This window comes from Berghia stephanieae, chromosome 8, assembly GCF_034508935.2.
Source record: "Berghia stephanieae isolate SIO BIC M18660-M18661 chromosome 8, UCSD_Bste_1.3, whole genome shotgun sequence".
Lineage (NCBI taxonomy): Eukaryota > Metazoa > Mollusca > Gastropoda > Nudibranchia > Aeolidiidae > Berghia > Berghia stephanieae.
This window is the reverse complement of record NC_088367.1, coordinates 23,378,515-23,390,830: the sequence shown is the minus strand read 5'-3', so window position 1 is coordinate 23,390,830 and position 12,316 is coordinate 23,378,515. Positions and strand designations below refer to the sequence as shown.

Genomic DNA, 12,316 nt, shown 5'->3' with positions numbered 1-12,316 from the left:
ACCTTTTATGTGGTGAAAAATCTCTATAGAAGCTTAATAGGAAAATATGTGACCAAAACACAGCAACCCAATGGATAATCAAGTATAATTCAGAAACGGCTTCAGGTACAACTTTCAAATTTTTACATGTGGTAATTCAACATCTCTGTAATACATTGCAAACAGAAAAATAATTATTTATTGAGAGAGAAAGGTATAGTTTAGAGCTGAAACAGCTGAAATCAAGGAAAAATAGATCACGACATGCAAATGAATGACCTATTGGAATTTTGGAAAAGTCGACAATTAAATATTTATTCACATGTAGATAGACCAAATACACCACTGAATCGGCGTCATTTAGTTGTTCACTTTGAACTTTTCAAAATGAAAATAGACCTCATAAAAGCAGAGATATGGACTGATAAATGTTTGAGGTGGAGTATTAGTGTTTAAAATAGTCGAAAATAGGTGATTTTAAAAACTTCCGCTCCCTCGTTCCCCTAAATTGGACAGACGTCCGTCAAAGGATGAAATACGTCAAAATCAACAGTGACAAATCAATCGGAAAAAAAAGGAAGAGAATTGTAAATTATAAAATGAATGCATGGACATGAAAACGCCAATTAATTGAATAATTTAAAACAAAAATAACTTCAATAAAATGGAATATATTGTAAGATATAAAGATGTAAAGTTTTGATGTGGATTGACGAAGTTATCTTTCAAACCCAGCAGACGACAGGAAGTGAATCAGTATAAGAAAATGGCAGCCTCTGTAAACAATCGAGGCCAATTACTGTTATTTGGGGAGCTCTAACTTTTGAGTGCAAACATATTTTGCTCTGAAATTTTTAGAGAAGCTACTTTAATATGTATCTCAGAAGGACTTTTTTTTATTAAGAAGGACCATCTCTGGTTTAAAAGTTATAAGCGTTTAAACACATATACTCTCTTTACGCAAAGATTTCTCAAAATCATGATATTGGAAGATAATAATATTAGCATCATTCATCATTGTCTGCAGAATTTTATGCCCTTTCCAATGATATATAATACATGCCATTTCATTCCACTGAGAAAGAAGAATGAGCATTTTAAAATCACTCCTAAATTTTTTCCCCTCAAAAACGGAAACAGAAATCCTCGCCTGTTTTCAACTCGCGAGAGCTACTTCTTGCAAGTGCCTATCTCTAGCCTATCTCTAGCTAGCTAGACTCTAGATAATCTAACTGAATTTTCTTTTTATTTTGAATCAATCAAGAGAGTAAATCAAATATTCAAAATCCCCTGCAAGTCACAATATATTCAAAATGATTTAATCGTAGTTGCATCTTTTATGTGTTGCAGGTAGAAAAACTATAATCCGAGTAGAGCTATGATTTGAAGTTGTACTCACCCATAGCAGACTCAAAAAGATGGTAAGGAGTGTCTTCAAGCAAAACAGTTTCTGATCGGTCCTCATTTTCTGTATTATTTTGCTTCCCTAAAGCATATCAACTTCCAAAAAATCAATTCATCCACATTTAAATCCAAATAAAATGAAATAATAACACAAACTATTACTAAATCAATAAATAACTCCTTTTAGCTGGAATGAATCATGAATCTGATTTATTACAGTTGGATTTCGGTGTACGATTAGTTACTTTGTTATGAATGCCGTTTCCGCACTGCCTCGTTTTCACAGGAATAATAAGGGGGCGTTTTCCCTACTTCCGAGTCAAAGGTCAAATCAATCGTAAAATCGAAAGTAGAAATCAAGGGTTGCTGTTTCTGATCTTAAGGCGTTTGTTGTTGTTGTTATTGTTGTTATTATGACATACGTCCAATAATAAATACCACTAAGTGGAGGCGTTGCGGTGTTTAGAACATAATTTTGGTATTGGTAAAGCTTCAAGATCCATGGCATCGTCTTATTCTCTAAACTACGTGTTACATAGTAGTAAATAGTAGGGCGTCACCAACTTCTAAGCTTATTTAAATTCAGATTCAGATTTCAGAGTCGGGTTTGTCACAGTTCGAGATGAAATTTTTCATGTAAATTTCACTATAAAATATTCTGATTATATATTTAAAAAATAAATTTGGCTCTGGTCCAACAAAATATAAAAAGTAAGAGAATTTATCAAAACATTGGCCACATTTTTAGATTTACAATTACAACTTTTTAAAACATCTGACTGCCGTCTCTTATTCTTATGTTTTGAACACTCACTCATTTCACGTTGTTCAGTCTCATGTGTTTGCTCATTCTTATGAGTCTGTTCTAGTTGTCAGTTTGTGACATCAAGACTCCAATCCATACTCTTGCAGCAACGTAACATTTGTTATTATTTGGGATGGTGTTACTAACACTGTTAGGTCATGACTCAATATCACAATAGTCATCCTGTGACAGAATTTTTTTCTAATTAAAAATTAAATTTTCATATCTTAATGTTTAATAATATTTCCCCATACTAGAGCCATTACCAAGCCAAGCATATTGTCACATAAGGTAGATTATGTTGCTCTATGCATGACTTGTTTTCCGCATAAAGCAACTTAAATGACCTCTATTTCATAATGTATGTCATTCTATAAACATAAAAACCCTTGATTGATTAGATATGCTACAACTAGGGAAAACAGCAGAATTATACCCTTAACTCTCTCCTTTCCGACCATTTTCAGTATTTTCCCAAAAATGGCAGGCTTACACAGCAGATAAATGGATTTTTAAAACTCAAACAAGCTCTCTACAAAACAACGTTATGTTTTTATTAATTAAACAAAGATCATTCTTCAAAATTTGTGATGTACACAATGAATCTGAATAAAAGAAAAATGTATATTGTGTCGTAGCAAATGTGATGATTTTGCTGTAGGTGGTAAGGAGAGGGTTAAACCCCACTTCAGTCCTAGGCGTGACTTTCCACCACTGGCCTATGTCTTTGTTTTACAAAACGATCAATTTTTAACGCAGAAACTTTAAATTTGGCGACTTTTATTAGCTATTATTATTATGATTATTATTATGGTGATGATGATTATTGTGATTATTATTATTATTATTATTATTATTATTATTATTATTATTATTATTATTATTATTATTATTATTATTATTATTATTATTATTATTATTATTGTTGTTGTTGTTGTTGTTGTTACACACAGTTTTGTGTGTTGGTATGTTATATCCCTCTGACGGCTGTTTTAAGTATTTTACCTGAAGGCATTGCATCAATACCCACACCCACCAGCTTTGGCATCTGTCAGTCATATGTCAAGTGCCAAGTAAATCCCTCCCTAACTCAGAATTTTACAAAATATAACTGGGTGGGGATCCTGACCTCCCATAGTGGGCAAGGAGGTACATACTGTCTTCTATCCCCTTATATCTGTTTACCAACATGCTTTCTGTCTTGGGATGAGATTACTTGGTTTTGTCCTGGCCCTGGGCGTAGTCCTAGCTGGGAGGGAAACAGTCAAATGCATAGTTATTGTTTTGGGAGATGATATTTTTTTCCATGTAAATCATCTCTCTGTTATGTATTGATATATTTGTTATTTTGAGTGTATAATGTAAGCATTTGAGTGTATTCCTCTTTGTTGGATTTTGTGCTTCGGTCCAGATGAGACTAATATGTGATCTCAAACTAAGTACATTGATGTATGCTCTTGGAATCTACATCTGATCCCTATTTGTTCCCAGTACCCCTGTGTCTTACTTTTTCTTGGGTGCTTTAATTGTAATTCTAGAACTTTTTTCTATCCCATTTTCTTCCTTTTACTGGCGCTGATATAACCTAAATGTGTTGTAAAACCCTTAAAAACAAACAAAACAACAAATTATAATTAATAAAAATGTATTTCTCATTTCAACAATTTTTGGAGTAGACACAAAGGTCTTGGTATCAAACCTATTGTAAATTTGACACTGTACAAGAATCTTAAGTCAAAACAGCGAAAATCAGAGAGAAAAAAAACATAGTTCACTTTTTTATACTGCCATGCCCCCGATCCATCGCTGATCGCTCAAGACAATAGGACCAGCTTGATTTTTGAGCGATCGTCCATTGCCAGGTTCCCCCCCCCCTCCTACCCCTACCACTAGTTGTTTTATGAGCTACAAGTTGTATGCCAGGTGTTTATTAAATATTGCCAAAACGCCAATTTAAAAAAAATAAATAAAAAGACGAAAAATGTGGCAAAGACATGTGGAAGGCAAAAATATGCGGATGCGGTGGCATTTTCAGAGAGGGGCAGTAATATATATATATATATATATATATATATATATATTATATATATATATATATATATATATATCCCTAGTCGTCATCTATTACCTATACTATAAATGTTAAATTGTGCAACCCATTCTGATTATCATATGACCCCCCCCCCTTCCCCCCCCCAAAAAAAAAAAAAAATAAATAAAATTCCACCTTCCAATTGCCGGTGGCTTTTTCTCTTTGATCTCATATCATGGTCTTCCCTTCGCCCAACACCTCGGTTGTTTCTGGCTCTGAAGGACTAAGTATTCTTGAAGAAAAACTTGCTTCGAGTTCAAGAGAAAAGAAAAAGACAACTCTCTAAATTTATTTTTAGCTAATCTTTTTTAAAAACAGAGGCATTATTTTCCATTTGTGTAAATTTTTTACAAATTCAATTTTATGATTCATTTTCAATTTTATAAATTTCATTTTGTTTTTTTCTCTTATCCAGCTCGTAGGTCAATGACCCGGACATTGAAGATGATTTGTCAACCAGTTTTGAGGAAAGCAAAGGCGCAGTTGCTTTCACTATTTACCTCACATCATGTCAAATATAATATCTTAAAAAATGATTTAGTACTACCACGGAGGCATTTTAAAACATCACGATGCTTAGGCACTGTTCCTTCACCGCCTTTTATTTGTGAAAGCTCTTCTACAGATCACCCAAAACAAGGGGGACAGCCTAATTTTAACCATGGTAAGTCCTAATTCTCAAAAGATTGTTCATATTTGATGATTTGACTTCCCCTCTGGAATATGCAATGAGAAACAACTTCGTAAATTCCCTTTCTCTCCATTGTCTCAGCAAATGCAAGCTTCCATGACCACATTACCTGGTATTATTGTTATAATAATAATAATAAAAATTATTATTATTATTATTATTATTATTATTATTATTATTATTATTATTATTATTATTATTATTATTATTATTATTATTATTATTATTATTATTATTTGTTTATTATTATTATTATTATTATTATTATTATTATTATTATTATTATTATTATTATTTTTTTATTATTATTATTATTATATTATCTGTTATTATTATTATTATTATTGTTATTATTATTATTATTATTATTATTATTATTATTATTATTATTATTATTATTGTTATAAAATTCCAAGAATCCCGTTTTTTTTTTTTACAGACAGAGCATTTGACCGATCTAAGGAGGATGTCAACTCATCTGAAAACGATCATCACATTCCAGTCATGGTGGAGGAAGTGCTGTCCTGCTTGGATTTGAAAGATAATCAGGTTAATCTTTTAGATTTAATCAAAATTTTACTAAAATTTATTATTATATACCATTATTATACAGTTATAATACATGGTTCATAACACCATCCCCACCTCCAGACTACAAAACCATAAGTGTCCAAATTATTCAGTTCTCTGTCATGTGCTTATGGCTTCTTATTACATTATAATTGATGAATTGCAGATAGTGGTGAAGCCTTTATTTTTAAAGGGACTCTTGAACAAATACAGTGGAATCAGCATAAAGTTTAAAGTTAACATAACACCTCTTGTTGATTCTAAATTTTTCTATTCTTTAACCTATGTGTGTTCCATTCATTATGGATAAGTCAATCTTGCTTGAAGTAAGTCAACCAATCTTTCTGGTCCGGTCATGTTGTTTTTATCACTGTCATGTTCCACTGAATTGAAATTATTTCTAACAATGCAATCTTATTTCAATTTAAATCACAATCTATTTATCATGGAGTTCAGTGGGTTTTTAAAAATTATTTTCTTTGACCACTGTGAGACAAAAGTATAAAAAAAAAAAATTAAAAAAAACAAAACAACAAAAGAACAATTAATTGATCATTGATTTTTAAAAAGGTCTATTATTCCCCATAACATCCATTAGATATAATGACCAAAAAGTAAAGGTCATAATATCTTTGATCAATGATCACCCATCTGCCCAATAATAAAGGCAGAACTTGATTGTCACTGATCTGAAAATAGTGTCACACACTTCTGGGCATCAAATTAACAAGGGCAATTTTAAGGAGCAAAGTCGAAAGATCAATTTTTATATTAAAAGAGCCAATACAGAACACCTTAAATTTGCCACTTGAAAATTTGCTACGACCCTCTGAAGAGAATTCCGGGATTTTGAGTTTTAACATGTTTGCAGTGTTACATTTTCATCTTGCTTCCAAAGTATTAATTTTTAAACACTTTCTGTGTCACCTTTTTTTTCTCAGTTGGTTGTTGACATGACATTTGGTGCTGGTGGCCATGCTAGACACATTCTCAAAGCATTTCCCAGTGTACACTACATTGGGGTGGATAGAGACCCTATGGCTTTCGGTTTTGCTAAGGAGTTTGCTTCGAAATACAAGTGAGTTTTATGATTTAAAAAAAAAATGAATATATGAAAAAGAGAAAAAAATATTTGAGCTTTTAAGCAATTTTTTCCTGCAAATAATGCTCTCAAAGCACTTTAGAAATTCATAAACCAAAAGCAACAATTAACTTTTAGGATAAGACATTATGCCTGACTATGAGTTGCTATTATTATGATATATTTTTTGGACAAGCAAGTGTCATAACACAAGACTGATGATAAGCGCTGGCTACCAATGAAACTCCAGAATCCTTAGTTGGGACTTTTTATTTTTTAATGTCCTTGCTGTCACTTCCATTTCTCTTTGTATGTTTAATTGACATTATTATTTTTCATATTTATTCAATTAAAAAGTCACAGAAATCTGTTGCAATGTTTTTTACCTTTTTATGTGTTGTATATTGAGAATATGTACACTATTTCAAAGAAATTTTAAGATTTTTACTTGTATTATTTATTTTTATTTTTTTAAATTATGCTTAACAGGCTATGTTTTCATCTTAATTTTGATATCTTTCTAAACGGAGTTTTAGAATGAATTACATTTGATGACAGGCTTACCCAGCAGATAAATGGATTTTAAAAACTCAAACAAGCTCTCTACAAAACAACGTTATGTTTTTATTAATTAACTCTTTAAGATTCAACCCGACAAAAACCGACAACGGCCAAATATTCATGGGCGGGGTAGTCAAGACTGGCCTCAGTAAGTAAAATCCAATCGTTGTGAAGGAAATGACAGGCTGTGTTTTCAGCTTTGATTTGTATAAATTTGCCAACCAGCCCATATAAAAAAAAAAAATTGAGTTGTTCGTCAATTGAGTTCAGAGCTTTTTTTTATGTCTGTAGAGAGTAGGTGGTGGGACCAAGAAAAAAAAAACACCCAGTTACATGTAAATCAACTTATGTGGCCTAAGAGTTATCTGTTGCTTACTTTTTATGGAAAAAGAATTGTACCAAAAAATAACCAACATAACCCAAAGCTATAACAAGAAATTTTCCTGACTGATTCTTTTACATTAAGGTGGACGGACTGATTCATTTAGCTTTCAGATTTTGCAAATGTCATTTTCAAATATGTTGGATTTTAAAAGCCTATATTTTATCTTTAAATTTTTATAGGAAAGGACAGGTTTTTCCGTTGCTGAGTAAATTCTCAGAAATTCCCATTCACCTTGAGAAAATTGGGGTCAGCCCAGGCTCTGTAGATTGTTTCCTGATGGATCTTGGTGTATCATCCATGCAGTTTGACTCTGCTAGTCGTGGATTCGCTCTCAGCAGAGATGGACCTCTGGACATGAGAATGGATGGGTCACGGTGAGTGCATTTGTTATAATTATAACTTGACTTATTCCCATCCCTCCTCATGGAGAATATGGTCGTGAATAAATCTTCTCCAGGCTGTCCTGTTGGCAGTAGCAGTAAAGGCTTTCCTTCAAAGTTCAAGATACTAATCCCATTTTGCTTCTTTCACATTCCTTCTCAACAGTCCTTCACATTTCTCTTGGTCTTCTACTCTTCCTTGTCCGGAGTCTATGTTGGATCCAAATGAGGGAGGCTGTTGTTCGACATTTTTAAGACTTGTTCTATCCATCTCCATCTTCTCAGGGGGGGATTTGAGAGAAGGGATGTGGTCTTGTGGTATGACACTCACTTTTGGATTCGAGTTCCACTCTGAGCGGTGCATAGTTTTTGAGTCCTTGGAAAAGGATCTTTACTCACATTCTTTCACCGTACTCATGTGTAAAATGAGTATCTGTCGGAAAAATTGTAATCGCACCTAACAGGTGTCATGTCTCGTCCTACATGTTAAATGTTGCTGTTGGCTAGGGACTGCTTGTATAGCGCTTTGAGCACATTTAGTGGATATTGCACCATTTGAAAACTCAGGTTTTTTTGGGGGTTTTTTTGGTTTTTTTGAGGGGGGGGGGGGGGGGGGGGGGGGTTGGTTAATTTTTCTTTCTTTAAAAAAAATAAATAAAAAAAGAGAATTATTATTCCTGATCTCCTTATTCAACACTTTCATTGGCATTGCCCATCTTATTTTTAAAAGATGCCTCAAAGCATTGAGTTTCCTCTCATCTCCCTTTTTCATTTTCCATGTCACAGCCCCATTTAGTTCATAATGCTGAAAGCACATTTAAAAAAATTTTGAACAGCTAATTATTTCATCCAAAGTGAACATACAAGGTTAATAAAAAATTTCCTTGGCTAAAGCAAATAATGTTGATATAAAAAAACCTGAAAGAAGTGGAGAAGTGCAATTTCCTCAATTGTGTCTGTGTTATATGCTTCTGTTGAGAATAGAACGCATAGCTCATCAGCAAGGTCAATTAAGTTTTGCTGTGTTTGTCTATTAACCTCAGCCATCCTTTCCTTTCCCATTTGTATTAAGTGTCTCATTCATCATGTTTTGTTGACAAAGAATAAATCTGAAACATTCACATCATTTGTCTTTGAAAATCAAGTTGGTAGAGCGCTCGCTTCACACGCAAATGGACAGAGTTCAATCTCAGGTGAAGTCGATGTTGGTTTTTTATCTGACACCGCCCCTCCCCCTGTCCACCCAGCAGCGATTGGGTAACTGGATCTGTTAAATCTGGTAGAAAGCATTAGACTAGCATCCTATCCAAAGGATAGTAATCAATTGCTATTTTCTATTTCACACTATAAAAACTGAGCTAAACTCTAGCTCCATGTGCCTCAGGGTTCTGAGGAATTCTTTTTTTTTCATAAGTGGAATGGAGGAGTGAGAGTAATGGCCAACTGGGTATTTACTGTAACTTTTCTACCCTTACTCATAAAATATGGACAATTCTTATTTGTTTAGATTTCTTTCTTTTTTATCAATAGAATGTCAGAATGTCCCATAAGAATCACAAGGTGGTAGCATCCGTTGCCATATACAAGACATATATTATTTTAAAAAAAAAAAAAAAAAAGATTTAGTATCATTTCTTTCCTCTCCCAGTTTCCCAGAGGGTCCCACAGCAGCAGATGTTGTGAACTCTTTGGAGCCGCACGAATTGGCCAGAATTCTTAAGAAGTACGGGGAGGAAAAGATGGCTAAACCAATAGCACATGCCATAGTCGAAGCACGCTATGCCTTTGGGAATTTTACACGCACAAAACAACTAGCTGATGTCATCAAATCTGTGTTTGAGAGGTAGGCTACACATAAGTCAAGTTTACTGACGTCTTTTTAAATAATAAATTAACAAAAATGCGACCCACCATCTCAAAACAGTATTATGTCAGGATTAACAAGGTACTAAAAATTAAAATTATAGAAAAACAAAAAGGGGTTCATTTCCATCGATATAGTAGTGAAATAGGATTTCTTGAATTGCAAATCCCTCGAAGATCATATTTTCTTGTTAATTTGTTTCTAAATTGTAGTTTTTTCTACAGGGCCATACATCCCCACATAACACTATTTTGTGATGATGGGTCACATATATACATTTATTCAGTGCATTTCTATTATTTCACATATACACAATGATACACTACAAGTCATCAATACCAGCCACTTTATTTGTTGGACAATGTTCGTTTCACAGTTTATATCTTTAATTAAACTTACACAATTCAAGACCATCTGCTGTAGACTAGACCTTTTTAGGCTCAATTTCATATGACGTGAAAATGAAATAGCTTGTCTAAAATATAACATCAAAGGCAAACAAAACAAGCACTTTTTATTCAGAAAACTGTGTGGCTGCCCTGTCAGAATTCAAACACTTGCCTACATACAAACAATAGTTAGGCCCATCCTCGAATATGCAAGCATAGTAGTATGGGATACTACACCAAAATTGATACCAACAAGATCAAAATGGTACAAAGCAGAGCTGCAAGGAGAAATAAACACATAACAATAGCTCAAAACTCACAGAAAGCTTAGGTCTGGAAAATATACAATATCATCGCGAAACAAACAATATATGTATCTTTCAAAACAATAAAACAGGCAACAGCAGTATAAAACTTCCTAATTACATAGTCTGTTTTTTGGTTTTATGTAATTAGGAAGAGTCTGTTTTTTGGTTTTATGTAATTAGGAAGTTTTATACTGCTGAAGAGAACATGACAACAAATTATCAATTCAAACATCAAGAAAACAGACACCTACTAAACTATTTCTGTTCCTCTGCCAATCGTTTATGGAATGAGTTCCCTCAGGAGTTAATAGAAACTAAAAACATTACAGAATTTACAAGGCTCTTGGAGGAGTGTAAAGAAAAACAAAAAATGAATTGATGACAGTGTGTATTTTGAAATGTATCTGACTACAACAGGCATGAAAACAGAGAGCTTGGTGTTATTTGCAAATGAATGTAATAATCTTTTTATGAAACTCTATTCTTTTTCAGCAATTTTCGCCATGACAAACTCCATCGTCACTCTCACGTTGCTACAAAGACTTTTCAAGCCCTGAGGATATTCGTCAATGACGAGTTAAATGAGCTGCACAATGGTCTAGAAGTTGCTCATCGATATCTCAAACCAAATGGTCGTTGTGTAGTCATCTCATTCCATTCCTTGGAGGACAGAATTGTCAAACGCCATTTCCATGGAATTGATATGGACTTGCGTTCAAACATGTCCATTCATAGCTATAGGAATAGTTGTGTTTCATACGACTATGATGAAATTAGAGACAGATTTTTATGTCGAGAGTGGAATCCAATACAGAGAAAGATTTTAGAACCTTCCACATCAGAAGTCACCAGTAACCCAAGATCAAGATCTGCCAAGCTCAGAGCTGCTGCTAAAGTGGCTGATAGTTGAATATCCATGAGTGTGATTTTAAGTGAAGAAAAAAATGATAATCAACAAGTGATTTCTTATTGTTTAATTTATTTATTTCTCTCCTTTTTATGATCCTTTAATCGTGAGACTAACTTAATCTCTTTTAGACCTCTCTTATTTGTCGATCTAAAACGTCTGATTTAACACATGTGTCTCAATTTTTTCCCCTTGAGCTCAACTTTTATCCTGATTTTGATAGGCCTTTGTCCTGATTTTTTAGCATCAGAGTGTATTAGAGTAGAGTGACAGGTCTGTATTTTGTTGTATAGTTGGATGGCCTGACTTCTTCACCTCAAGTTTTTAAAAGCAGAATACTAAATTACCCTCATTTTGGCAAAAACTCCAAACGAAGTCCCAGGTTTGAGAGTTGGAAGCTTTTTGCCAAAATGAGGGTCATTTTAATCGACTGATATTTGAAGGACGAGTTTTCTGTCCACATTTTTAGATACTAGTTTTTCCAGTGTACGACAGTTAACTGGTTAATTAATTGTCTCGGGTAGAGAAGCGTGTTCTGGTACCTTTTTAGGACCATTTTGTCGTACTCTGAAAGAAATGCATTTAAAAAAATTTACCAGAAACTAGACCTTCAAATATCGATCGATTAAGTCATTAAAACGTATGTGTATTTTAATTATTTTTTTTTCTCATAGAACGGAAGCATTGTCTTCAATGTCATTGTCATTGGAAAATTACGGTATTTATGGTTCTGGCGATATTCGTAGTCTGCCATACTCGGAAAAACACATATTTAAAATTTTGGCCATTAAATGAGTCCCTTCTTGTTAGAGACTCTCAAACCTGTTAGGTAGTTCAATGAATTCTTCAAGGAAGTCTCCCAGGTTTGATATTTTTTTTATGAATTGAGGGTCATTTTAA

The 12,316-nt window shown here is 33.4% G+C and overlaps 2 protein-coding genes across 9 annotated transcripts in view; one reads left to right on the top strand and one right to left on the bottom strand.

Annotated features, from left to right (window-relative positions):
- The window catches only part of LOC144978396 (tetraspanin-7-like), a 36,495-nt gene extending 34,840 nt beyond the window's left edge, over positions 1-1,655 (bottom strand). Inside the window, exon 1 of the mRNA XM_078924371.1 lies at positions 1,379-1,655. Within this exon, the coding sequence (XP_078780497.1) occupies positions 1,379-1,444 (66 nt within the window). The 5' untranslated portion in view covers positions 1,445-1,655. The remainder of the gene's footprint in view (positions 1-1,378) is intronic.
- Positions 1,656-1,722: 67 nt separating this feature from the next.
- On the top strand, positions 1,723-11,467 carry LOC144978394 (putative methyltransferase-like protein 15 homolog). 8 transcript variants are annotated; one of them, XM_078924365.1, is made up of 7 exons: positions 1,723-1,867; positions 4,696-4,944; positions 5,411-5,520; positions 6,483-6,619; positions 7,748-7,942; positions 9,597-9,791; positions 11,002-11,467. In XM_078924365.1, the coding sequence occupies exons 2-7, from the start codon at positions 4,707-4,709 to the stop codon at positions 11,417-11,419; spliced, it is 1,293 nt and encodes a 430-aa protein (XP_078780491.1). In that variant the 5' UTR covers positions 1,723-1,867; positions 4,696-4,706; the 3' UTR covers positions 11,420-11,467. The 8 variants fall into 8 exon arrangements, with proteins under 8 accessions (XP_078780491.1, XP_078780494.1, XP_078780493.1 ...); XM_078924368.1 differs by having other exon boundaries at positions 1,727-1,745; XM_078924367.1 differs by having other exon boundaries at positions 1,734-1,768.
- The last annotated feature ends 849 nt before the right edge of the window (positions 11,468-12,316 follow it).